The 25881-nt window shown below is 43.9% G+C and overlaps 1 protein-coding gene across 1 annotated transcript in view; it reads right to left on the reverse strand.

Moving 5' to 3' along the window:
* Positions 1 to 13768, reverse strand: part of LOC115480664 (olfactomedin-4-like) — a 29859-nt gene extending 16091 nt beyond the window's left edge. The window contains exons 1-4 of the mRNA XM_030219491.1: positions 13703 to 13768; positions 6977 to 7129; positions 2173 to 2385; positions 287 to 440 (exon numbers count right to left, since the gene is read on the reverse strand). Coding sequence (XP_030075351.1) covers positions 287 to 440; positions 2173 to 2385; positions 6977 to 7129; positions 13703 to 13768 — 586 coding nt within the window. The remainder of the gene's footprint in view (positions 1 to 286; positions 441 to 2172; positions 2386 to 6976; positions 7130 to 13702) is intronic.
* Between the last annotated feature and the right edge of the window lie 12113 nt (positions 13769 to 25881).

The following is a 25881-nucleotide window of genomic DNA, read 5'->3' on the forward strand; positions in this document are numbered from 1 at the left end:
GCTGGCGCATAAATCCGTTTCTCCCATGCATTTCAGTACAGGCTCTATGTCAGCAGATCCTGTGCCAAAATACTAGTGGACTTTGAGTTGTCTCAATTCTGACTTGTACATTCTTTCTAAAATGCCGCTCATTATGTTTTACATTGTGAAAGTGATGTTTGAAAAAAAGTCTGCTAAGTGGTACATTACAAAGATCTATATACAGAACTCAAGTCAACACAAATTGCTCTGATGAGATGATGTGACTAAGAGAGTCTAAGGTCTTCCAATGAATTCATGTACTGACCGTGTATCACAGGAGGAAGAGTGGGTATTATTGTCTGGTTCTTCTGACAGTCCTGGAGACGTTTCTGAAGTAAGACAATTTCCCGTCGCACCGCAAGCACATTGTTTTTGTCATATGATTCCAGCTGGCTGACCATGATCGAGATGTTTCGGATCTGCCGTGTCATGGGTGAAGGAAGAGGATAATTGGGAGGAAAGAAATTTCAAGTTTTGTTAGACATAATGAATTTCAGCATTAAAATGAGGGAGGAAGTAAAAAATATGCTTATGCATTTATTTTCTAATGCTTTTCATCTTTGACCTTGATGAAAGTGACTTTACATTTATTGGATCAAGGTCATTTTCACTAGGGTAGCTACTAGGCTCATGCTCCGTTTTCATCCAAGTTCGGGCCCTATCTTTGAATTTTCATGGAAGTAATCATATACTGAGACAGATGGACAGAGCAAATCAATACTATGATATAGAACTCTCTACCTATTACCATCAGAACAGAAAACAGCTACCTCAACTTCTGAAAGATGCCAAAAACCTTTCTCTTCCCAAAAACTGCTTTATAACCATCCATCATGACTTCTACCTCCTAGTATTATCCATTATCCTTTCTTTAATGTTTTTAGTCTCATGCATTAATCCAATGGTCTTTGTTTCTCAAACCACACACTAACACTGTTTGCTTTTGTCTCACTTAGAACGTAAATCGCACTGAACGCTGGAAAGGGGATATTAGCGGTATACAAGAATTGATTTGAATTGAATACTTTCGGCCCAGGACTCATATCCAGGTAGAATAATTCTCTCTGTATGCCTGCTGCTTTGCTGGAAGCAGACAACCATGACCAGTCTTGATGCTGATTACAAGTCTAGTTGATCACGTCAAAGACATGGCAGTCAATGTCAATGATAGTCAGATATTTCCAGATATGGGGCCTGCTGCCATTCACAGTATCCAGCATAATTTTCCTAATGTATACTAAGTTCTTCCCTCCCTTTTTTCTTCCTTGCCCTCGTTTCTCTATCCTAATGATCATCGTACTTCCTTTCCTTTATAGCTTCTGGTAACTTATTGAACTTAAAACTGAACAGTTTTATTATTGTCAGCTCCCTAACCTAGGCCTCCTACTGCATCTGTTTACCCCCTTTGTCTTTGTCTTTTATTACTGAATTCTATAATGATCATTTATTTTTATATTTCAGTATATCAAAATAAATTGATATTTGATACTGGTGCAGTCAACAGCCCAGTCAGATTTTTAAAAGAATCTTTATGAGTTAAACACTAGGGCAAATGATAAAGGAGAAAAGCTCCGCACAGACAACAAGTCCAAGGAAAACAGCAGAGGTGGTCCAGGACAGAAGAAAACAGCCAAGGGTTCACAAATAGACTTCACTGAAGAATGACCCAACCTGGCCAAGTTTCGGCACTAGCCTTCATCAGGGGTCATCACAATCTTCAATGTTAACCCAATTGGATTCAAGTCCATATACAATCTCCTTCTCGCCGCTACAACGTGGAAGATTATTCAACCTTAGAAGGAGATTGTATATGGACTTGTGTCCAATTGGGTTAACACTGAAGACTGTGATGACCCCTGCTGAAGGCTAGTGCTAAAACTTGGCCAAGTTGGGTCATTCTTCAATAAAGTCTATTTGTGAACCCTTGGTTGTTTCCTTAAGCACTAGGGCACCAGATGATTCCAAGTCACTGGGAATAGATTGAGCCTAATTGAGCAGCATTAGGTCAATGACCTCCACTGTTAAGTGTAAGCTTTGACTGCTAACCATTGTTTGTACCCCAGGCAGTATCCAAAGTGCTGTCAAACCAGATCAGTCCAGAAAAACCTAATATTCAATTAAGAGGGTACAGAAACCAGTCACAGTATGTACCTCCATTAAAAGTGACTCTACAATGGTGTTGGATCCATTCAGAGAAACACTCAGCTGCAAGGTGAGCGACTCCATCTCCTTGATCTCCAATTTCAAGAGTGTAAAGTCTAGTTCTGTATAGGACACATCTCCCGTTTCTACTTTTTCCACCCGGAGGGTCAGGTTGTACAGTCTTTTCAGGTACACTGCCAGGGTGCTCTGATAGCTCTCAATCTGGAAATAAAAGTAAAACCATTACATGTGTCAATTTGGAATAAAGAAGAAGAGAAAATGATTTTCAATCTTAAGAGTAAGACAGTTGATTCTGCTTCCCAAGTAGATTGGTACTGGGGAAGCCATGAAGACAGCATTCAGAGCCCCTAATGAGGAAAAGAAGGAGTCCCAGTAACATCTAACAACTGGACATAGGGCCCAGAATTTCAGGGTTACAGAAAGATCCTTGGTGCAAGGACCCTGGATGAAGACTGTCACGGCAATAACTTAAGTTGGGAGGGGTTACATAATAGGAGAAACATTCCTAGATAGTTACAAATGAAAGCTTATGGCCAGCCATAGTTCCGAATAAGCTGGAAGATCAACAGAGCAGGAGAAAACTGCCAAGCCCCTAAAACACAGAATAAGACAATGGAGGGCAAAGCAGCATACGCCTTGTAGCGCTATAGAAATGCTAAATAGTAGTAGTAGTAGTAGTTAGGAAGTAGAGGAGAAAGATGATGGCAATGCAGTGTCTTAGGCTGCATTTTTCTCTTCTACTGCCATTGTCAATAAAATCATTTTTGTCACTAGAACATCTGAACATTCTTGCTTTTGCTTTCATGTTAAGCCATAATGACTACTATAATGCTCTGTATTATGGACTAGATCAGTGGTTCTCAAACCTGATCCTGGAGGCACCCCAGCCAGTCAGGTTTTCAGGATACCTACAATCAGGGCTGCAGAGAGGTGGAGGCAGGGGGGGACAAAATTCCCCTGGCCCGGGCCTCCACCCTCCACCCGCCCCTCTCCGTCCAGCACCAGGCTGGGCCCCCCTGAATTCAAATCATAGCGCCTCACCTCAACCTCGCTCCGTGTGAAAGAAGCGCAGCAGTGGCAGTCTGCAGATCGCCTCCCTTCGGGCCTTCCCTCCCTGTGTCCCGCCCTCATCTGACGTACCTTGCACAAGGGCAGGATACAGGGAGGGAAGGCCCGAAGGGAGGCGATCTGCAGACTGCCACTGCTGCGCTTCTTTCACATGGAGCGCGGTCGAGGTGAGGTGCTATGATTTGAAATCAGGGGGGCCCAGCCCGGTGGTGGACGGAGGGGGACAGCGGCAACGATGATGACCTGGGGGCGGGGCACCAGGGGCGGCCTTGTCCCGAGCCCGGCTCAGTCTCTCAGCAGCCCTGCCTACAATGAATATTCATGAGAGAAATTTGCATCCACTGCCTCCACTGCATACAAATATATCTCATGAATAATCATTGTGGATATACTGAAAATCTGACTGGCTGGGGTGCCTTCAGGACCAAGTTTGGGAATCACTGGTGTAGATCATTCCAGTATTCAAAGGTCCAAAATTCAACAGTTCATTCATTGACTAATACCAGCAAGTTTGACCATATCACACCTGTCTTGAAGGGGCTTCATTGGCTTCTGGTTTCGTTAAGGATCCTTTACAAGATTTTGTTAATACAGAAAGTCATTACTACAGGTGTTCCTACCTATTTAGCTGATTTGTTGGTTTCGTACTATTCTCCTTTTTCTTCCCAAATGCAATATCTTAATCAGCTAACCATACCACCCACTGCTAGGTAATGCATTAACAGTACAACAAATATTGCTGTCTCTTACTTTAGGCCAAAAGAATAAAACACCTTTCCATACCTACTGTGAGCTCTGAGATCAATCATTTATGCTTTAAGGCTGCATTGAAAACTCATCTATTCTCCCAAGCCTTTGGGGAAATGGGAGACAAATACTAGAAGACTCAGCTTAAACCATTTTCTGTTATTTCCTTCCTTCCTTCTTTCTTTTCTCTTTAACTTTATCTCTCCTTTCTTCTTTTAAATTATAATAATTTTCTTTTTTTTTCCTTTGACTTATGATGATATGATTGTAAGCCTCTTTGTTCTTCCTCTAAACTAAACCCAAGGCTTGGGTACTGGCACTTTTTCCACTGCGTGCTAAAAATGACCCCTTCCGCCCGATATTTAACACCATTTAACCAGCCAGGAACAGCTCCTGGCCAGTTAAATGGCACTTACCAGGCCATATTCAGCAAGAGACAGCTGGCTATCTCCCACTGGTTAGCAGTTAGTGGATAAGCAGTTATATTGTGCAATATAGATGGCTGTCCACTACTGATCAAGTCTATAACACTACTAGACGTACCTAGTACTGTATAAATTATATGCAAATATTTTCTCTGTCCCTAGAGGGCTCACAATCTAAGTTTTTGTACCTGGGCCAGTGGAGGGTTAAGTGGCTTGCCTAAGGTCACAAGGAGTGGCAGTGGAAATTAAACCAGGTCACCAGGGACACAGCCTGCCACACCAACCATTAGGCTACTCCTCCATGCCTAATATCCAATGCATTGCTGGCTAAGGGGGTCTTATACTTACGCGCACTGGCGTTTTTAGTGTGCGTTAAAAATACGCATGCGCTAAATGCTAAAGATGCCAATGTATTCCTATGGGCATCTTTAGCGTTTAGCGCATACCTATTTTTAACGTGCACTAAAAATGCCAACGAGCCTAAGTAAAAGACCCTCTGAGTTTGGTGGCCAAATAGGCCACCGAAATAGCAGATCTATCTTTGGCCAGTTTCAACTTAACTAACCAGCCAGCACTGATTCGGCTTGGCCAGTGACATTGAAACCAGTCAAAAATAAACCGAATATTCAATGCCAGTCACTGGAAATGGCCCACTTCCTGAGCCGGTACGTCAAGCTCCATCTCTGGCCGTCTTCAAATCTAAGCTAAAAGCCCACCTTTTTGATGCTGCTTTGAACTCCTAATCCTTATTCACTTGTTCAGAACCCTTATTTCATCACCCTCACTTTAATATTCCCTTATCTCTTGTTTGTCCTGTTTGTCTGTCCTAATTAGATTGTAAGCTCTGTCGAGCAGGGACAGACTCTTCATGTTCAGGTGTACAGCGCTGCGTACATCTAGTAACGCTATAAAAATGATGAGTGGTAGTAGTAGTAGAATTGAATATCCAGGCTCAGCACCAACCATGAGAAACAATCTGGCTACCTCCAGTGGTCTGAATATCGGCCCCATTGTCCCTAAGTATTAATGAAAGAGCCCAAGCTCTGCACACCAATTTTGCCTTTTCATAGACTCTCTGTGGCTAGTTACAGGGAACCTGGCTATTGTGGCTATCACCCCACCTCTGAAGGATGGTCTGGCATTTGAGTACTGCACCTTTTTTGCTAGGCAAACTATATTTATCAGTTTGGCATCCAGTCCAAATAGTTTGCCTTATAATTGTACAAGCCTACAATTCATTGGATGTAGCCTTAAATATTTCAAGTAAGTCTTAACTCACTTAAATTAATTTATACATTGAGAGTTTATTTATTTATTTATTTATTACTTATATCCCACATTTTCCCACTCATGCAGGCGCAATGTGGCTCACAGAGAATTAAATAAGAGTACAAACTTAATAGCTTAGTCAAGCATAAGAAGTAGGTTGGAGGGAAGAAACTAACAACGTGAACTAGGTAGGGTAAGGGACAAGGGATACTTTAATCAACATGGCAAGTTGAGTGGTAAGTCTTAGCAAAGAGGAATGTCTTTAACAACTTCTTAAAAAGGGCATGATCCTCTTGAGTTTTAAGGTGACGAGGTAATGTGTTCCAGTATTTGGGACTCCAATAACAGAAGGACGAGGCGAAGATTTTCTTATACTTAACTCCCTTACAATTCGGAAAATGGAGGTGGAGATAGGACCGAGCAGCAGGGTTGGCATTTCTAGGCGGAAGGTCGATCAAGGGGAGCATGTAATCCGGGGAGGCCCCATAAATGATTTTATGTGTTAGGGAGCAGATCTTAAAAGCGATGCGCTCCTGTACTGGCAGCCAATGAAGTTTAAATCGCAGGGGTTCAGCATGTGCAAAACGCCTTTCTTTAAGGATGAGCCGTGCCGCAGTGTTCTGGGCCGTTTGGAACGTTTTCAATAAGGAGGCCTGGCAACCCACATAAATACCACTACAATAATCCAGGTGGGATAGGACAAGCCAGTGGACAAGGGTACGGAACAGGTCTCTGGGAAGGAGATATCTGATGCGCCGAAGTCTCCACATGGCCTGGAACATTTTTTTGGAGACTAATTGTACGTGGTCAGCCAGCTGGAGATGTGAATCCAGATGCACTCCTAAAAGTCTCAGGCTTTTGGTAATCGGGAGGGTAGAGCCCAGAACTATTATTAAACTAGCCCTGTTTAGCACATATTATTTTGTTGCTCACTTAAAAAATAAGCAAGAAATTAGTAGGAAAATCTGTTTCCTGCAGAAAATACCCCTTTTGAATGTTACCATTTCTCTATACGAGGCAAAGGCATGTTTCTGAGAAAAGAATTAGGGTGAACTGGATGAAATTTTGAAATTCTATTATGTTGTTTATCCTGAATATTTTGCACTGCTAAGGTAGCAGGTTAATTAACCCTTTAGTGTCCAATGTTCCCGTAATAAGCCATATGGGAACAGATTGATGGGAACATTGGGCACTAAATTAAAGAAATCTCTGCAACTCCAGCTAACACAGGTGTCTTTCAGCCCCACAGATGCTGAGCATATAGGCTCAAGATATTTCTTTACCTTAGTGATTTCTCGCTGGATGCTGATGCTCAGATTATAAGAGCTGATTTCCAGGGACTCCATCCTGTGCATTGGGAAGGTGTTATCAGGCAAGATCACAGTACACAGGCACTGGCCGCCCTCATCCACCGATCCGGTGATATTATAAGAATCCTAGAAAAATCAAAAAGTATAGATCAGTGGTTTCCACCCCAGGGGATCCATGAGACAATTACAATGAAAAAAAAAAAACATTTTTTGTGCTGCTAATAATCCATTCGCAAGCAGAAAACAGCGGCTGCTGTTGAGGCAGGATCAGCAGTAGCGAGATTCTGGAATCCCGAAGAGTAGCAGATTCCACACAACCGATCCCAGGCTTTACCTCCAGGAATTTGTCCAAACCTTTTTTTAAACCCGTCTACATTACCTGCTTTTACCACTTGCTCCACAAATGAGTTTGAGAGCTTAACTCTACACTGAGTGGAAAAATAACGTCACCATTTGTTTTAAATCTGCTGCTGTGCAACTTCATGGAGTGTTCCCTAGTCTTGGTACTTTTTGAAAGAGTAAATAATTGATTCACTTTTACCCATTCATTTTATAGACCTCTATCATATCTCCCCTCATCCGGCTCTTTTCCAAGCTGAAGAGCCCTGACCTCTTTAGCCTTTTCTCATAGAAGAATTGTTCTATCCCCGTAATCATTTTGGTTGCCCCTTCTCTATATCTGTTCCAGTTCCACTATATCTTTTTTTGAGATGCAGTGACCAGAATTGTACACAGTGCTCAAGATGCAACTTCATCATGGAGTGATACAGAAGCATTATGATAGTCTCTGTTTTATTCTCATGTAAATTAGTTACTGTATCAAAACAGGTTTTGCCCTGCTCTTTATTAACACCAAAGAAAAGGAAAGAAGTAACAAAGGAACTGGGTTGAAAGAAGGGTATGGAGATACATTGTCTCAATATTTAATACAAGCCGTAAAGCCCGTTACAACGGGCGACATTTCTGTTGTGCGTAATGTAATGAAATAGCCAAACGGGCAATATGTTTTATTTCTGAAATGTAAAGAGAGAGAGAGCGTGAGAGTGTGTATATGTGTGTGTGAGAGTGAGTGTGTGAGAGAGAGACAGAGAACGTGTGTGTGAGTGTGTGAGAGAGTCAGAGAAAGTGTGTGTGTGTGTGTCTGTGTGAAAGAGAGAGAGTGTGAGAGTGAGTTGAGAGAGACAGCGAGAGAGTGAGAGTGTGTATATGTGTGTGTGTGAGAGAGAGAGACAGAGAAAGTGTGTGTGTGTGTACATCTGTGTAAAAAAGAGAGAGTGTGAGAGTGAGTTGAGAGAGACAGCGAGAGAGTGAGAGTGTGTATATGTGTGTGTGTGAGAGAGAGAGACATAGAAAGTGTGTGTGTGTGCGCGCGTCTGTGTGCAAGAGAGTGAGTGACTTCAGAAAGAGACAGAGATTGTGTGTATGTGTGAGTGTGAGAGAGACAGAGAAAGTGTGTGTGTGTGTCTGTGTGAAAGAGAGAGTATATGTGCGAGTGTGTGTGTGTGTGAGAAAGAGAGAGTGAAACTTTCTCCTCTGTCCCCTGCCCCCCCTCCAGCCTCTCAGCGATTGTTCTGTCTCCCCTGCTCCCCCTCCAGGCACCCAGCGATTCTCCTCTGTCCCCTGCCCCCCCCCTCGTAGCTACCCAGCGATTCTCCTATCTCCCCTGCCTCCCTCTCCAGCCAACGATTCTCCTCTCTCCCCTGCCCCCCTACAGCCACCCAGTGATTCTCCTTTCTCCCCTGCCCCCCTCTTCAGCAACCCAGCGAGTCTCCTCTCTCCCCTGCCCCCCTCCAGGCACCCAGTGATTCTCCTGTCCCCTGCCCCCCTGTAGCCACTCAGCGATTCTCCTCTCTGCCCTGCCCCCCCTCCAGCCACTCAGCGATTGTGCTCTCTGCCCTGACCCCCTCCAGGCACCCAGTGATTTTCCTCTCTCCCCTGCCCCCCCTCCAGCCACCCAGCGAGTCTCCTCTCACCCCTGCCCCTCTCCAGCCACCCAGTGATTTTCCTCTCACCCCTGCCCCCCTCCAGGCACCCAGCGATTCTCCTCTCTCCCCTGCCCCCCTTCTCCAGCCACCCAGCGATTCTCCTCTCTCCCCTGCCCCCCTCTCCAGCCACCCAGCGATTCTCATCTCTCCCCTGGCCCCCCTGTAGCCACCCAGCAATTCTCTTCTCTCCACTTGACGCCGCCCTGACCCCCGCAAATGAACAGTGCTGGCTTTTGATTTGCCCGGCAGCAGGGTCGATCTGGTCCTGCCTCTAATCACGTCAGCAGAGACCTGTGACGTGACGTGCATGCGCGGCACGTCAGTCACTCTTCATTTATATAGTAGGATGATAGAATAAACACTAGCAAATAGTAAAGAACTCGTAACTTAATAATACAAAATGAAATCCCAATATTATTATTATTATTTATTGCATTTGTACCCCACATTATCCCACCTATTTGCAGGCTCATATTCAGTAACCAGTGCCTGCCTCGGGTTGATTTTAATGTTGTATTTAGACTGCATTAATTATGCCTCATGGTTTATTTCTGACTGATGTTAATAAATAGTTTTTATTGTTATGTTTTTTTGTTTTCTATACATTGTATGTGATTTGTTCCCCATTTAGTCTTTTACAGATATAGCGGGTTATAAATAAAGTTTTATTATTATTATTACTATGCACATAATACTCACTATCCCCCAATTCTATATATCGTGCCTTAATTTCCATGCAGAAATCAAAGTGTATTCTATAACAATGTGCATAACTTAACTGGTTAACTAGCTAATCAGCACTGTCAATTAGATGTTAACAAGCAATTATCAGCACTAATGGGCACTAATTAAGATTTATGCACCTAGCACGCTAAGTGTATCCTGTAACATGGTGTCAATTCCAAGTCAATTAGTTGAAAAGGCGGAGTGGTTATGGCATGGAATGGGCGGATCATGGGTGTTTCTAAAATCTGTGCGCATTATTATAGAATGCACACGCTCTACACCTAATTTAGGCATTGAGATTTAGGCCAAGTACAATATGGCCTAAATGGACATGGCCAAATTTGGTCGCATGGAAAGGCGCTCGGTGTATTCTATATACTGCATGGATATTTAAGCCTATTCTATAAAATTTAGGTGTACTTTAGAGACTACGCCTAGACGTATTTTTGTTCAGCATGGATTTTTCAGGCACCATATATAGAATCTAGCCCTATGTCCATGATTTGCCAAGGAAATAAGTATTCACTTTGCATCCCAGTTTTGTATTTACATATTTTCAGTTTCCACACGTAGAATTCTAGAGGCAAGTGGTGGCAGAGAAAGATTACTCCATAGGTAACATTCGGAATGTACAGGGTCAGAGACTGGACACAGTCCACCCAATATTTAAAACCATTTAACCGGCCACTTAACTATCTTTCTGTCAATATTCAGCGGGAAATTGCTGGTTATCCCACTTAATATTGCTGATTAACACTTACCCAGTTATACCGTGTCATATAACCAGCTATCTGCCAATATTCAGCTCATCGTCGGCTAAGTTTGGCTGCCAAATTAGGCTGCCAAAATAGCAGGTATATCTTTGGCCAGTTTCAACCTAACCAGCCGGTTAAGTTGAAACCAGCCAAAAAACACCCAGATATTCAATGCCGGTCACCAGAAATAGCTTGGCATTGAAAATCCGGGCTCAGCGCTGATCGCAGGAGGCAGCCCGGCTACCTCCTGCAGTCTGGTAAGAGTGTTTTCAGGCACCTATTTTAGGCCACTTTTATCAAGACAAATAAGCATCTACTTGTCTTTTTAAAATACTAGTGCAAGTGGCAGAAATTATGCCTGCATGGCAGGTATGGACATTTACTGCTTCTCTGGAGCAGGCAAAAATGTTGATACCTACAATTTGTAAGTATGGATATAGATTTGTGAACTTTATAATTTACATATGTACTTGCAAACTCCGCCCATGATCCACCCAAATTCCACTACTGTACTCTTTATAGAGGCCATTTTCATATGTATATAGCTGCATATGTGGTACATGAAAATGACTATAAAATTATCCCCCATACGTCATTTATTTTATTTATCAAATTTATATCCCGCTTATCTAATTCATCTAAGTGACTTACAACTAATACTCATAAAACCAAAAAAACTTAACACAATAATAGAAAAAACATATAACATAAAATAACTAATATTTTATAAAATATAAAAGGAAATCCTACATGTGGCTTAATTAGACTATTTAATAAAAGGCCTGTTTTATAAACGTGACTTGAGTTTGACCTACTTTCCATGGGTGTCTTAATTGGACTGCTTTCATCTAATTCTAACAAAACTGAAGCAAAAAAAGATTTCTTAGGAAGAATGGGATTTCTACAGTCAGGTGCCTTTTGGATACAGACAGAAATGGTAACTCAGAAACTGGATCAGTGTGGCTATTAACTAGATTTGGCATCATAACCTCAGTCTATTCTGTTGTGCCTGCATTAAAGGGAAGTGAAGGGATTTCGGCTGCAGTTCATGCATTTTTTCTTGTAGCTCAAGGCAAGTTATATTCAGGTTCGGTAGCGCTTTAGAAATGTTAAATAGTAGTAGTAGTAGTAGTATTTCCCTATCTCCATTTAGTTATTGCTCCATTGACTCGATTTTCTGCACGCTTACATAGTTTATTTATATTATGGCCTCTTCCTTAAAAAGATATGTTTTTTTAAGATTACCAATATTATGTCTACATCTCTGATAATACCTTTTTGAAATTCTCTTTCTGTTTTCATTAGGATGGAGACAAAATTACTATGCATTCCACAGAAAAAAAAAACGTTTTTGTTTGGTAGACTAATTTTTAAGTATATTTTAGGTTTTTAAGTTGATTTTTAATGTATTGCAATTGTTTTATTACTTTGTAAGCCGCATTGGACCCTTAATTTGGAGATATAGCAGTCAATAAGAATCTTGTTGATATTGATATTGATCCCTGAAGGCTCACAAACGAATCGGCGAAAATTTTTCTTCACTCAACGTGTAATTAAACTCTGGAATTCGTTGCCAGAGAATGTGGTAAAGGCGGTTAGCTTAGCGGAGTTTAAAAAAGGTTTGGACGGCTTCCTAAAGAAAAAGTCCATAGACCATTATTAAATGGACTTGGGGAAAATCCACTATTTCTGGGATAAGCAGTATAAAATGTTCTCTACATTTTTGGGATCCTGCCGGGTATTTGTGTCCTGGATTGGCCACTGTTGGAAACAGGATGCTGGGCTCGATGGACCTTTGATCTTTCCCAGTATGGCAATACTTATGTACTTATACGGGACCCTTTTACAGAGTGGCGGTAAGCCCAACACGGGCTTACTGCTTGCTCTTCTGGGACTACTGCCGGCCCAATGCAGCCACCGGTGGTAGTCCTGCCTTGAGAATGCACCATTTCCGGGGAAAACAGAAAACACCCAGAAATGGCTTGCGTGCCAAAAACCTGGTGGTAATCGGGCATCACCGCGTACTGCTCGGTTACTGCCGGGTTAGCACAGGAGCCCTTATTGCCACCCATTGAGGTAAGGGCTCCCTGCAGCATGGCCATGTGGTAAGAGTTATCTCACTGCATGGCCTTTTTTTTTTTAGCTATCAGATAACCAGAGTGTAATCAGAAGGAGTCAAAGGAGATTAATCAGACACTTAAATATTTAACAAGTAGTATAACAGAAAAATGTTTTTTTATAGATAATAGAGAGTTCTCAGAGTATAAACTCACCCAAGCAAGACTAAACTGAAGTGATTTATATCTCTAAGGGTGGACAAGCTTCTCGATCATGGAACATCTCCACAATTTTTAATTTATGTGTGAACAAAATACACACCCGTGCTCTCTTCACAATATAATTAATAAACTAATTCAATATTTAAAAATGTCTGAATCAATCTTATCCTTTGCTCCGTCCAACCTCTTACACATGTGAGAAAAGTTTTTTGTATATTTCAAGAAGGTATAACTCCCTTCTTACTTTCTCAATAAAGTATCTATATGCTGTAATAATGTATTTAAGATACTTTATATTGTATTGTATTTTATAAAACAATATAATATAATCAATTGGGCACTTAGCGTAACATAGCAAGGTGATCCACTCCCGGATGAGGTTCAATCCAATATACGATATTGAGTCCGGTCGAATGGAATCTTTTTCCTTTCAGGAGCGGGTCTGATATGTTTAGTCCCAATTTAGAAATGCTCCTACGCCTTTAGTAAATCATTCCATCTGCGGAAAAAACGTCCCTGGCATACGGGAAAAATGTCTCCCGCCAATAGCACAGGGCTCTTTTTTCCACAGCTTGGTAAAAGGACCCTTACGTTTATACCTGAGGTAATAAAAGAGTAAGTGACTTGTCCAGGATCACAAGGATGCACAGTGAGATTTGAACCCTGGCTTCCCTGGTAATCAGCCTACTGCTCCAACCATTAGGATACTCTTAGTTCAGTAAGGTACCCTCTATGATCAAAGTACACTCCCACAGGGCTTCCCTTCCCCAGCTGCTTCCATTCTCCCTATCTCTACCCCCTTTTCCTGTATCTGTTCCTCCTCTTTCCGCAGTCCCCCCTCCCCACACACATACACTTCCTATGTATGTATTCCAAAACTGCCATCTCACAAAGTCACAGGGTATGGTATTGCTAGAAGTGGAACAATCTGCTAACGTTGCAGAAGATACTCACAAGGGAGGCTGAAGAGCAGTGGCCAACGCTCAGTGCCATGATCAAGAAGAGTGGAATCTTCTCCATGATTTCCAGTCTGTGGAAGTAACTGTGAATGGCTTTCTTACTTTATAAGGGCTTGAAATGGGAGGGAAAGACTTGTTTACTGAAACCCCCCAGTGACCAAATGCACCCAGCCCTCTTGAGAACTTGTTTGCACAAGTAAAAGAAAATAATGTAATAGGCTGGTGGGGTTTCACCCACCCACCTACCTATCTCTTTATCTATACAAAGTTTGTTAAAAGCACCTGTGAAATGTGAAATGATCTATTCAGCAGCATTTTATGACCCCCATGTCCGTCCCTCCCCCCACCCCACCAAAACCAGCTGTCTTCTCACCCCCCCCCCCCCCCCCCCCCCCGCCACAGGCACATGGACAGGTTTCAATTTCATTGGAAGTGTTCTGGTAGCAAGGCACCTTATCTACTACTTCCAGCAGGACCTTGGGGGTGCATTTAGCTGCAAAATAGAATATTCCGCATGCAATCTTACCACAAAGTTATCTTTAGTGAAAATTGTTACATTTAAAAACATTCCTTTTGAAAAATGAGTTTATAGATGTTGTTGCATGTGCTTGGACAAATTCTGTGGTGTTTGTCATGATTTCTTCCCATTTCAGTTCTCTCTCTCTTTTTCATATTTATTTTTTATTATGCTGTCTTAAGTTTTCTCTTTCCCTATTGTCGTCGTTTCTCTAGACTTTGTTTTAATAGCAAAACCTTTAATAAACACACTACCCCATATTCAAGTTCCTGGCCATTTAAATGGCTTACCTGGGCTCTCCAAGAATATTCAGGGGTCCTTTTACCAAGCTAGGGAAAAAGGGCCCTGCGCTAGCAACGGAGAATGTTTTTCCCGCATGCCAGGGCCCTTTTTACCACAGTGGGTAAAATGATCCCAGGCACACATGGTCATGCGACGGGGAGCCCTTACCGCCACCCACTGAGGTGGTGATAAGGGCTCAAGCACTAACCTGGTGGTATCCGGGCAGCACACGGTAATGCCCGATTACCGCTGAGTTACTGCCACACAAGCCATTTCCGGGGGTTTTCTTTATCCCCTGGAAATGGCTCACACTCAGGATGGAGCTACCGCCTGCAGCCTCGTTGGACGCTCTGTAAAAGGGCCCCTCAGTAACACTTAACTGGTTAGTACCACTGAAAATCCTTCCTAAACAGCCAACCCCCTAACCGGCTAGGTGAGGGGCGGGCCAGGGGCACAGCATGGACAAAGCACGGATTTAGCCGGTTCGTGGTGATTTTCAGTCCATTAACCACATAACGTAACCTAACTTTATGTGATGAAGTTAACCACTGAGACTCTGATATTTCATGCCAGGAGCTGCGCATGCTCCAGCTCCAGCATTGAATATCCAAAATTAATTCAGCCTGAGGCTGTGATCGGCTCAGATGCCATCTACCGCCACGGGCTGAATATTGGTCAAACATTTGTTAGGAGTCATACAGTAGTCCCTGATACATTAAAAAAAGAAGCCTGAGGACTAGGGATGTCATTCACTGCCTTGGGTGTATCTCTTCATAAAGGCAGTTAATAAATCCCAATAAATAATAATAATAATTTATTTATTTGTTACATTTGCATCCCACATTTTTCCACCTATTTGTAGGCTCAATGCAGCTTACAGTACATAGTACCGGAGAGGTGTTTGCAGACTCCGGTGTAAACAAATACAAAGTGATATTGTGGTAAGATAAAGTTCATGTGGCACAACCACATTAGGGAATTGTACAATGGAAGAGTTGTGTTATGTCCATTACGTACTTTAGTTTTGTTGTGTTGCAGAGATCAGGCATTTATGTTGGATTGGTAGGGTATGCCTTTTTTAACAGGTTAGTTTTTAGTTTTTTCTGGAAGTTTAGGTGGTCGTACGTAGTTTTCAAGACTCTTGATAATGCGTTCCACAGTTGTGTGCTTATGTAGGAGAAACTGGACGCGTAAGTTGGTTTGTATTTGAGTCCTTTGCAGCTTGGGTAGTGCAGATTTAGGTGCGTTCGTGTTGATTTGGATGTGTTTCTAGTTGGTAGGTCGATCAAATCTGTCATGTATCCCGGGGCTTCACCGTTGATAATTTTGTGCAGATTTTGAAAGCAATGCGTTCTTTGATTGGGAGCCAGTGTAGTTTTTCACAGAGGGGTTTTGCGCTTTCAAATCATGTTTTTCCAAAGATAAGTCTAGCTGCCATGTTTTGAGTGGTCTGAAGTTTCTTTAATGTTTGTTCTTTGCATCCCACATAAATTCCATTGCAGTAGTCTTAATGGTTTAGTACCATTGATGGTATCAGGGTGCAAAATGTTTCCCTCGGGAAAAATTGTTTCACGCATTTCAGTTTCCACATAATAATAATTCATTAGTGCGTATTTACAGCTGTTTTACTAAAGGGCACTGAGGGGTCCTTTTATTAAGCTGCGCTAATGGACGTAGCATGCACTAAATGAGAAGAAGCCCATTATATTCCTATGGGTATCATCATTTAGCACACGATAATCGTTAGCGCACACTAAATCAGCACAACTTAGTAAAAGGACCCCTAAGCTCTTAATGTCCAGTTAGCATGCGAAAACAAACTGTTGCCAGACACATTAAAGAGTTTTGAGGTATCTAGATTGTGAGCTCTTTGAGCAGGGAATGTCTTTTTAGTGTATGGTGTACAGCGCTGCGTATGCCTTGTAGCGCTATAGAAATGGTAAATAGTAGTAGTAGTATTTTGCCTGTTTGCACAGGTAACCTGTGTGTTACTGAGGTGCCCATCCAACGTGCATCAAATTGGTACTACTGCCTGGCTACGGCGTACCCCGGGCAGTAATTCAAATTTTGATGCATGCCCCAAATATGCGGTAGAAAATATTTTCTATTTTCTCCTGCGTGGTGCTTACCTGGCGGTAATTGGCAGTTTACGCGCTACTGGCTGCTTACCGCCCAGTTAGCGCATGAGATCTTACTGCTAAGTCAATGAGTGATGGTAATGTCTCAGCCTGAAAATGGACGCATGCTGGTTTTAATTTTGCCGCACGTCCATTTTCTGGCACAAAACAAATATGCCTTTTTTCCAGGTGCACTGAACAAATGGACCTGCGCGCATCCAAAATATGCACCCACAACAGTTCAGGCCACTTTTAGGCATGCCTTAGGAAAAGGGCCACTGAATTTTTAAAAAATATATATTTGTAGAAGGGGATGGAAAGTAGGCATGGAAGCATTAACCAGCTAGCACATTATACTTACCGCGTGCTAACAGATTAATGCAGGAATACTTAATGCCTCTTATATAGGTACAAAAGTACATAAGCATCGCCATGCTGGGACAGATGAGCCCAGCACCCTGTCACCGACAGTGGCCAAAAGAACAAGCAATTTGTCCCGCCCATCCTAGAAATACTGTATTATTCCCTTGTCCATTCAATAACATTCTATGGCTTTTTCCACCAGGAAGCCGTCCAACCCTTTTTTGAAGTTCGCTAAGTTAACCGCCTTAACCACCTTTTCTGGCAGCAAATTCCAGAATTTAACTATGCGTTGAGTGAAGAAAAAGAGCGATCCGGCAGCGGGGAATGGTCAGACTCAGCGCCGGCAGCAGGCAGGCAAGACTGGGGATCTTTCCTGCTGCCCCGAAGAATTCGCTGGACAACCTGGGTGGCTGGAGGGGGGAGAGAGGAGACAGCCGCTGGATATGGGTGGTTGGAGGGGGGGCAGGGAAGAGGAGAGTCACTGGACATGGGTGGCTGGAGGGGGGGCAGGGGAGAAAGGAGGGTCGTAGTATATAAAAGTGTACTGTAGACATCCACACATTTCTTGATTTGGCTATTTCATTACATTTATCACAACAAAAATGTTGCCCATTTTAATGGGCTTTACGGCTTGTTGATTATAATATATTGTGTTACAATTTGTTTATAAGGGCCGACAGACTCACTGACTAATCATCAATAATCCAATATCTGACCTTACACAGTAGGGATGATAGAATCCAGGGTACCCTGTAGGGGGAGGGGTGAGGGGGAATATGGATGAGCCAAGGGAAGCAGAAGGAGAGGGAAGGCCTTGTAGGAAGAGAAAAGGGAGCTGTATATCTCCAGCTGTATATCTCCGCAATGGACTGGAAAAAGTACAAATGAGAATGAAGTGGATACAGCACCGTTCACGGAAGAGAGTGTGTATCAACAACTTGAAAAGCTAAAGGTGGACAAAGCCATGGGACCGGACGGGATCCACCCCAGGATATTGAGGGAGCTCAGAGAGGTTTTGGCGGGTCCTCTTAAAGATTTGTTTAATATATCCTTGCAGACAGGAGAGGTTCCGAGGGATTGGAGAATGGCGGATGTGGTCCCTCTTCACAAAAGTGGTGATAGGAAAGAAGCTGGAAACTACAGGCCGGTAAGCCTCACTTCGGTTATTGGAAAAGTAATGGAAGCGATGCTGAAGGAAAGGATAGTGAATTTCCTGGAAGCCAATAAGTTGCAAGATCTGAGACAACATGGTTTTACCAAAGGGAAATCGTGCCACATGAATCTCATTGAGTTCTTTGATTGCCCCAACTTAACATTTCTTCCTTTAGATTGTAAGCTCCTTTGAGCAGGGACTGTCCTTCTTTGTTAAACTGTACAGCGCTGCGTAACCCTAGTAGCGTTCTAGAAATGTTAAGTAGTAGTAGTAGGGTGATAGGAGAATTGAATCAGGGACGAGCTATGGACGTAATCTACTTAGATTTCATCAAAGCTTTTGACAGTTCCCCACAGGAGGCTCTTAAATAAACTGGATGGGCTGAAGATAGGACCCGAAGTGGTGAACTGGATTAGGAACTGGTTGAAGGACAGACGCCAGAGGGGGGTGGTGAATGGAATTCGCTCAGAGGAGGGAAAGGTGATTAGTGGAGTGCCTCAGGGATCGGTGCTGGGGCCGATTCTGTTCAATATATTTGTGAGTGACATTGTCGAAGAGTTAGACGGTAAAGTTTGCCTATTTGCGGATGATACTAAGATCTGTAACAGAGTGGACACCCGGGAGTGAGTGGAAAACATGAAGAAAGATCTGAGGAAGCTAGAAGAATGGTCTACGGTTTGGCAATTAAAATTCAATGCGAAGAAATGTAAAGTGATGCACTTAGGGAATAGAAATCCACGGGAGACGTATGTGTTAGGCGGGGAGAGTCTGATAGGTACGGACGGGGAGAGGGATCTTGGGGTGATAGTATCTGAAGATTTAAAGGCGACGAAACAGTGTGACAAGGCGGTGACCGTAGCTAGAAGGTTGTTAGGCTGTATAGAGAGAGGTGTGACCAGCAGAAGAAAGGGGGTGTTGATGCCCCTGTATAAGTCGTTGGTGAGGCCCCACCTGGAGTATTGTGTTCAGTTTTGGAGGCTGTATCTTGCTAAGGATGTAAAAAGAATTGAAGCGGTGCAAAGAAAAGCTACGAGAATGGTATGGGATTTGCGTTACAAGACGTATGAGGAGAGACTTGCTGAACTAAACATGTATACTCTGGAGGAAAGGAGAAACAGGGGTGATATGATACAGACGTTCAAATATTTGATAGGTATTAATCCGCAAACGAACCTTTTCCGGAGATGCAAAGGAGTTGAATGAGAGGACATGAAATGAGATTGAAGGGGGGCAGACTCAAGAAAAATGTCAAGAAGTATTTTTTCACGGAGAGAGTAGTGGATGCTTGGAATGCCCTCCCGCAGGAGGTGGTGGAAATGAAAACGGTAACGGAATTCAAACATGCGTAGGATAAGCATAAAGGAATCCTGTGCAGAAGGAATGGATCCTCAGGAGCTTAGTCGAGATCGGGTGGCAGAGCCGGTGGTGGGAGGCAGGGCTGGTGGTTGGGAGACAGGGATAGTGCTGGGCAGACTTATACGGTCTGTGCCAGAGCCGGTGGTGGGAGGCAGGGATGGTGCTGGGCAGACTTATACGGTCTGTGCCAGAGCCGGTGGTTGGGAGGTGGGGCTGGTGGTTGGGAGGCGGGGATAGTGCTGGGCAGACTTATACGGTCTGTGCCCTGAAGAGCACAGGTACAAATCAAAGTAGGGTATACACAAAAAGTAGCACATATGAGTTATCTTGTTGGGTAGACTGGATGGAACGTGCAGGTCTTTTTCTGCCGTCATCTACTATGTTACTATGACAGAAAGGGTTAGAAGGAATCCTATTTAGAAGGAATTGATCTACGGAATCTTAGCGGAGATTGGGTGGCAACACCGGTAATTGGGAAGCAAAACCAGTGCTGGGCAAACTTCTATGGTCTGCGCCCTGATCGTGGCTGAATAGATATGGATGGGCTGGAGTGTAAATTTTAAGGGGCTTCGACATTAGCTTCAGAACTTTTACTACAAGAAGAGTGCTGGGCAGACTTATAAGGTCTGTGTCCTGAGAATGGCAAGGACAAATCGAACTCGGGTACACATATAAAGTATTACATACCATGTATAATGAGTTTATCTTGTTGGGCAGACTGGATGGACAGTACAGGTTTTTATCTGCCATCATTTACTATCCAGCTCATTTTCAAAAGACAAGGCCGGCCATCTTCCGACACAAATCGGGAGATGGCCGCCTATCTCCTAAAGCCGGTCAAATCGGTATAATCGAAAGCCGATTTTTTTTACACCCTCGCCTTCTTTCCGTCACGGAGGTGGCCAAACTTCAATGGGGTGTGTTGGTAGTGTACAGAAGGCGGGACATGGGCATACTTACGAGATGGCCGGCTTCAGCTGATAATGGAAAAAAGAAAACCGGCAAGGACGAGCATTTTGCCGGCTTCACTTGGTCCCTTTTTATTCACGACCATGCCTCAAAAAGGTACCCCAACTGACCAGATGACCACCGCAGGGAATCAGGGATGACCTCCTCTTATTCCCCCAGTGGTTACCAACCCCCTCCCACCCTAAAAAAAACTTTAAAACATTTTTTTGTCAGCCTCTATGCCAGCCTCAAATGTCATTCCCAGCTCCATGACAGCAGTATGCATGTCTCTGGAGCAGTTTTTAGTGGGTGCAGTGCAGTTCAGCAGTGCCGCCAAGAGGGGGGACAGGGGGGACAAAATTCCCAGGACCCGGGCCTCCAGGGGGGCCTGGCGCCACAGTCCCACCCACCACCGCCACCGAGCCCTTTCCACCCGAACCCCCGCCAGCAGAAGTGCTGTCTTCTGTTCTGACTCTGGCGTGCGCGGCCCACACAGACGCGCTCCTCTCATCTGATCTTCGCTGTACTCTGCAGGGCTTCTGTGCGTCTGACGTGCAGGACGTCAGATGCACAGAAACCCTGCAGAGTACAGCGAAGATCAGCTGAGAGGAGCACGTCTGTGTGGGCCGCATACGCCGGAGTCAGAAGACAGCACTTGTACTGGTAGGGGTTTGGGTGGAAGGGGCCCGGCCCAGTGGCAGAGGCCGGTGGGACTGTGGCGCCAGGCCCCCCTCGGGGGGGGGCGATGACAACCTGGGGGGTGTCAGTGGGGGCGGGGGCCCGGGGGCGGCCATGTCCCGGGCCCGGCACAGTCTCTCGATGGCCCTGCACTTCAGACAGGTGGACCCAGGCCCATCCCCCCCCCACCTGTTACACTTGTGGTGGTAAATGGGAGCCCTCCAAACCACCCCCCCAAACCCACTGTACCCACATGTAGGTGCCCCCCTTCACCCCTTAGGGCTATGGTAGTGATGTACAGTTGTGGGCAGTGGGTTTTGGGGGAGGGTTGGGGGGCTCAGCACCCAAGGGAAAGGAGCTATGTACCTGGCAGCAATTTGTGAAGTCCACTGCAGTGCCCCCCTAGGGTGCCCGGTTGGTGTCCTGGCATGTGATTGCCTTGGATTTGATGGGGTTTGAGATGGCCGGTTTCGGTTTCCATTATCGCTGAAAATCAATGCCAGCCATCCAAGGCATTTGGCCGGCCCCAACCGTATTATCGAAACAAAAGATGGACGCCCATCTCGTTTGATAATATGGTTCGTCCCGCCCCATCGCGGCGCCATCTTCTGAGATGGCCACCCTTAGAGATGGATGCCCGCGTTCAATTATTCCCCTCCACGTTACTATGTCAGAAAACCCTTCAGAACCTCTGACTGAGAAGAGATGTGAGAAATTTATAGCAGATGGAGTTAAATAAACAGATATCACTGCTCAAAGTGTTTTGTGGGTATAAGGGCCAGATTTATTCACATCCCCCTAATTTCATAAAAATCACCAAAAATTGCCCTCACAAATTTGGGTGCATGTCCAATTTGCATATGCAGTTTAATTGAACGATAAGCCAATTCGTGCCAATAATTGGTTTTTTATCAAGGAGTGCAGAAATGCGAGGGTCATGGGCAGAACAGGGGCATTCCTAGCATTTACACTTGTTTTTATAGAATAACAGATGCATAATTTAGGCGCATACATTTACAGCTGGTGTAAATGGCCACACCAAGGCGTAAGCGCCATTCTATAAACCGCATCTAATGTTAAGCAAGGCTTATAGAATAGCACTTTTTTTCAGCACCATATATAGAATTAACCCCTAAGGGGGAAATTCTATAACTGGGAGCCTCCATTTAGACAAACAAAGGACATGCAATAGGAGTTTTTCTATCCTGGCATCTAGGCGCCAGGTTCCGTTATAGAATGCTAACCTAACTCAGTAGTGGCACACCTAACATTTACATGCCTGCAGTTGCACCAGCTATGGACTTGGCATAATTGTGGGCACCTAAATAAGACCAATGGTCCATCCAGCCCAGTATCCTGCTTCCAACAGTGGCCAATCCAGGTCACAACTACCTGGCAGAATCCCAAAGAATAACAAGATTCCGGAATCCCAAAGAATAGCAAGATTCCAGAATCCAAAACAATAGTAAGATTCCAGAATCCCAAAGAGTAACAAGATTCCATGCTACTGATCCCAGGGCAAGCAGTGGCTTCCCCCTTGTCTGTCTCAATAGCAGACTATGGACTTTTCCTCCAGGAACTTGTCCAAATCTTTTTTAAACCCAGATACCCTAACTGATGTTACCATATCCTCCAGCAGCGAGTTCCAGAGCTTAACTATTCTTTGAGTAAGAAAATATTTCCTCTTATTTGTTTTTAAAAGTTTTTGCATGTAACTTCATTGAGTGTCCCCTGGTCTTTGTACTTTTTGAAAGAGTGAAAATCGATTCACTTCTACCCATTCTACACCACTCAGGATATTATAGACCTCAATCATCTCCCCCTTAGCCATCATTTTCCCAAGCTGAAAAGCCCTAAGCTCTTTAAACTTTCCTCATATGAGAGGAGTTCCATCCCCTTTACCATTTTGGTTGCTCTTCTTGAATCTTTTCTAATTCCACTATCACGCTTATTTTCGAAAGAGAAGGGTGCCAAAGATGCCCGAACTGAGCAGATGACCACCGGAGGGAATTGGAGATAACCTCCCCTTACTCCCCCAGTGGTCACTAACCCCCTCCCACCATAAAAAAACAGGTTAAAAATACTTTTTTGCCAGCCACAAATGCCATACTCAGCATGTATGCAGGTCCCTGGAGCAGTTGTAGTAGGTGCAGTGTACTTCAGGCAGTTGGACCTGGGGGGTTCAGCACCCAAGGTAAGGGAGCTATGAACATGGGAGCAATTTCTGAAGTCCACTGCAGTGCCCCCTAGGGTGCCCGGTTGGTGTCCTGACAAGTGAGGGGGACCAGTGCACTACAAATGCTGGCTCCTCCCATGACCAAATGGCTTGGATTTGGCCGTTCTTGAGATGAACGTCTTTGGATTCCATTATTGGCGAAAACCAAGGTCGGCCATCTCTAAGGTCGACCCAAATGTTGAGATTTGGGCGTCCCTGACCGTATTATCGAAACGAAAGATGGACTCCCATCTTGTTTCGATAATACGGTCGGGGACGCCCCTTTACAGGGCTGTCCTTAGAAATGGGCGCCCTTAGAGATGGGCACCCCCGTTTGATTATGCCCTTCTATATCTTTTTTGAGATACGGCAACTAGAACGGAACGCCATACTCCAGGTGAGAAATATGCATAAGTAGGAGTCTCACCTATGCTCCATGTGTATGTCCCCTTACATTTAGAAGAGCACTTAGGTGCACTGCTGTCACTTTAAATTTGCATGTGCACGGGAAACGTAAATGAATTGCCCTTCATGGGTATTGGTAATACTCTTTTGAAACCCTTTTTAGCACTTTGGCTTTTAGTGATCTTTTCTAGTGGACCATATGGCACCTTTGATTTTCCCCATGCTTACAGAGGTGTGTTTGCTTGGGACAAAAACCATCTGTTCAAGGGAGATTAATGCAGACAAGATAATTGATTTGTTATCAAAGGGAAATGTATTCACATCCTGGTTCAGGAGCAAGATGAAAGTTTTAGAGGCCGGATTCTCAATATTTTTGTACGTAAGAATAATTGTTGCTTTGTTTAATGGCAGGCCTTGGAGAGGTTGCTGAACTTGAGGCCTCTTTGAACACAACGCACAAAGAAACTCCAATCTAGTCAATCAGTAACTTGTAGAACTGAGACCATCCAGTCTGGAGAAATGTAATGACTTGTGATCGAAAACAGTGGAGCACATTTTTTGCAGCTGTGAAGGGAGAGCTTAGTTTTTCTAGAGCGCTCTCACACAATCTAGGTGACAGAATACCATATCTGGGGGCGCCCACATATTTCCTCTCTGCTCTTCCCTCCCCCCCCCCCCCCTTCCCAGCACCACATTAAAATTCATACCTTTGCTAGTGGGGATGCCTAAGCAACACCAGCACTCCCCATACAGGAACTGAGCATGCATGAGGAGTGCTAGTGTTGATGGTTTGAACCAGATGGCACAGGGGGCTCAGCCAGAGGACCTCTTCAGCTGGCAAGGCTTGAGCATCCCTGCTAGCCATTGTAATGGGTGCCGCAGTTCTGGAGGCCTGAGCCCAAAGCTGAGAGACCCAGGCTCCCCAGACTCCCCTGTGGCTACATCACTAGACAATGTTTTAATAAAGGGCTCTTCTTGTTTCTTCATTGTATTGTTCTATCTGTTTGCTTGTTTGTTTAGTTTTTGGGATTTATTAACCACCTTTATGAAGAGATTCACCCTAGGTGGTATACAGCAGGTATAGTTTAACATAAAACGTACAATTTTGTTAACAGCATAACAATAGTAAAATAACCAAGAATAAACATAAATACAATAAATAAGGTAAACTTGAAAACAGTAAATTGAAACTTAATAATTCAACTACTGTGAAACAGTATCAAAAATATACACATTTAACAGGGCTGGAATTCAAATACCAGAGATATAATACAATGTTAGCATAATACTAACAATACACCTAATAAGCATGCATTAGAGCATTCAACTAACATAGATATGATGCTAAATAGTTCCTACAATACGGCTTACCATATAGCTGATATATGATGGGATCAAGATGTGTGGTACAGAGTCAGTTGGGTTAATTTGATGGTTAGCTAAAATCAAGGCAAGTTCTTTGTATAGTTAAAGGCTCATAACTTGGGACCCTTCATAATGGTGATACACCATTCCAGAGAGGTTTGAGAAGGTTGGTGGCCTTAATTTCCTAAGCGTGCTGTAGAATTAGAGAGTAATAGTGATGAAAGGGTGTCCTTTGGTGCTTGAGGTTGTCTGATGGGGCATATGCTGGCAGTGGGGGTGGAAGGTCTGGTGGCGCTTGAACACTTGGAGAGGGGCAAGTTTGTCATTGATATATTTCAGGGAGGGAAGAGGAAATCCTCTCTGGTTCCCTTCTCCTGTCCCCAATACAACCCATGTCTTTGACTTTGGACCAATTAGCATGAAAGATTCTGAGAGGTCTGATGTGGGTGAAAACTTAGTGCTTGGTCTGAGGTTCATGTTAAATTTTAAGTCTTCTCTCCTTCTTTTGAAAAGCAGTAAAGGGAACTGCAATGGAGGAGCTCATTTGCATAAGGCTCCTATAGTCTTTTTTTGGGTTCTATACAGAGAAAAGGACACCGAAACCTGGATATTGCCAAAGTAGTGCATGTAGCCACCAGCTGGTGTGTTTATGTTTTTCAAGTTGTGATTCCTTGACTATGTTTTCTTATTTTACCCTGAGTGAAAGGGGAATAAAAAATACTGACCCTGGAAAGGGGACGTGCCCTATGGTGTGGATTTCTCTACTGACTTGTAG

Source organism: Microcaecilia unicolor, chromosome 11 (assembly GCF_901765095.1).
Source record: "Microcaecilia unicolor chromosome 11, aMicUni1.1, whole genome shotgun sequence".
Taxonomy (NCBI): Eukaryota; Metazoa; Chordata; class Amphibia; order Gymnophiona; family Siphonopidae; genus Microcaecilia; species Microcaecilia unicolor.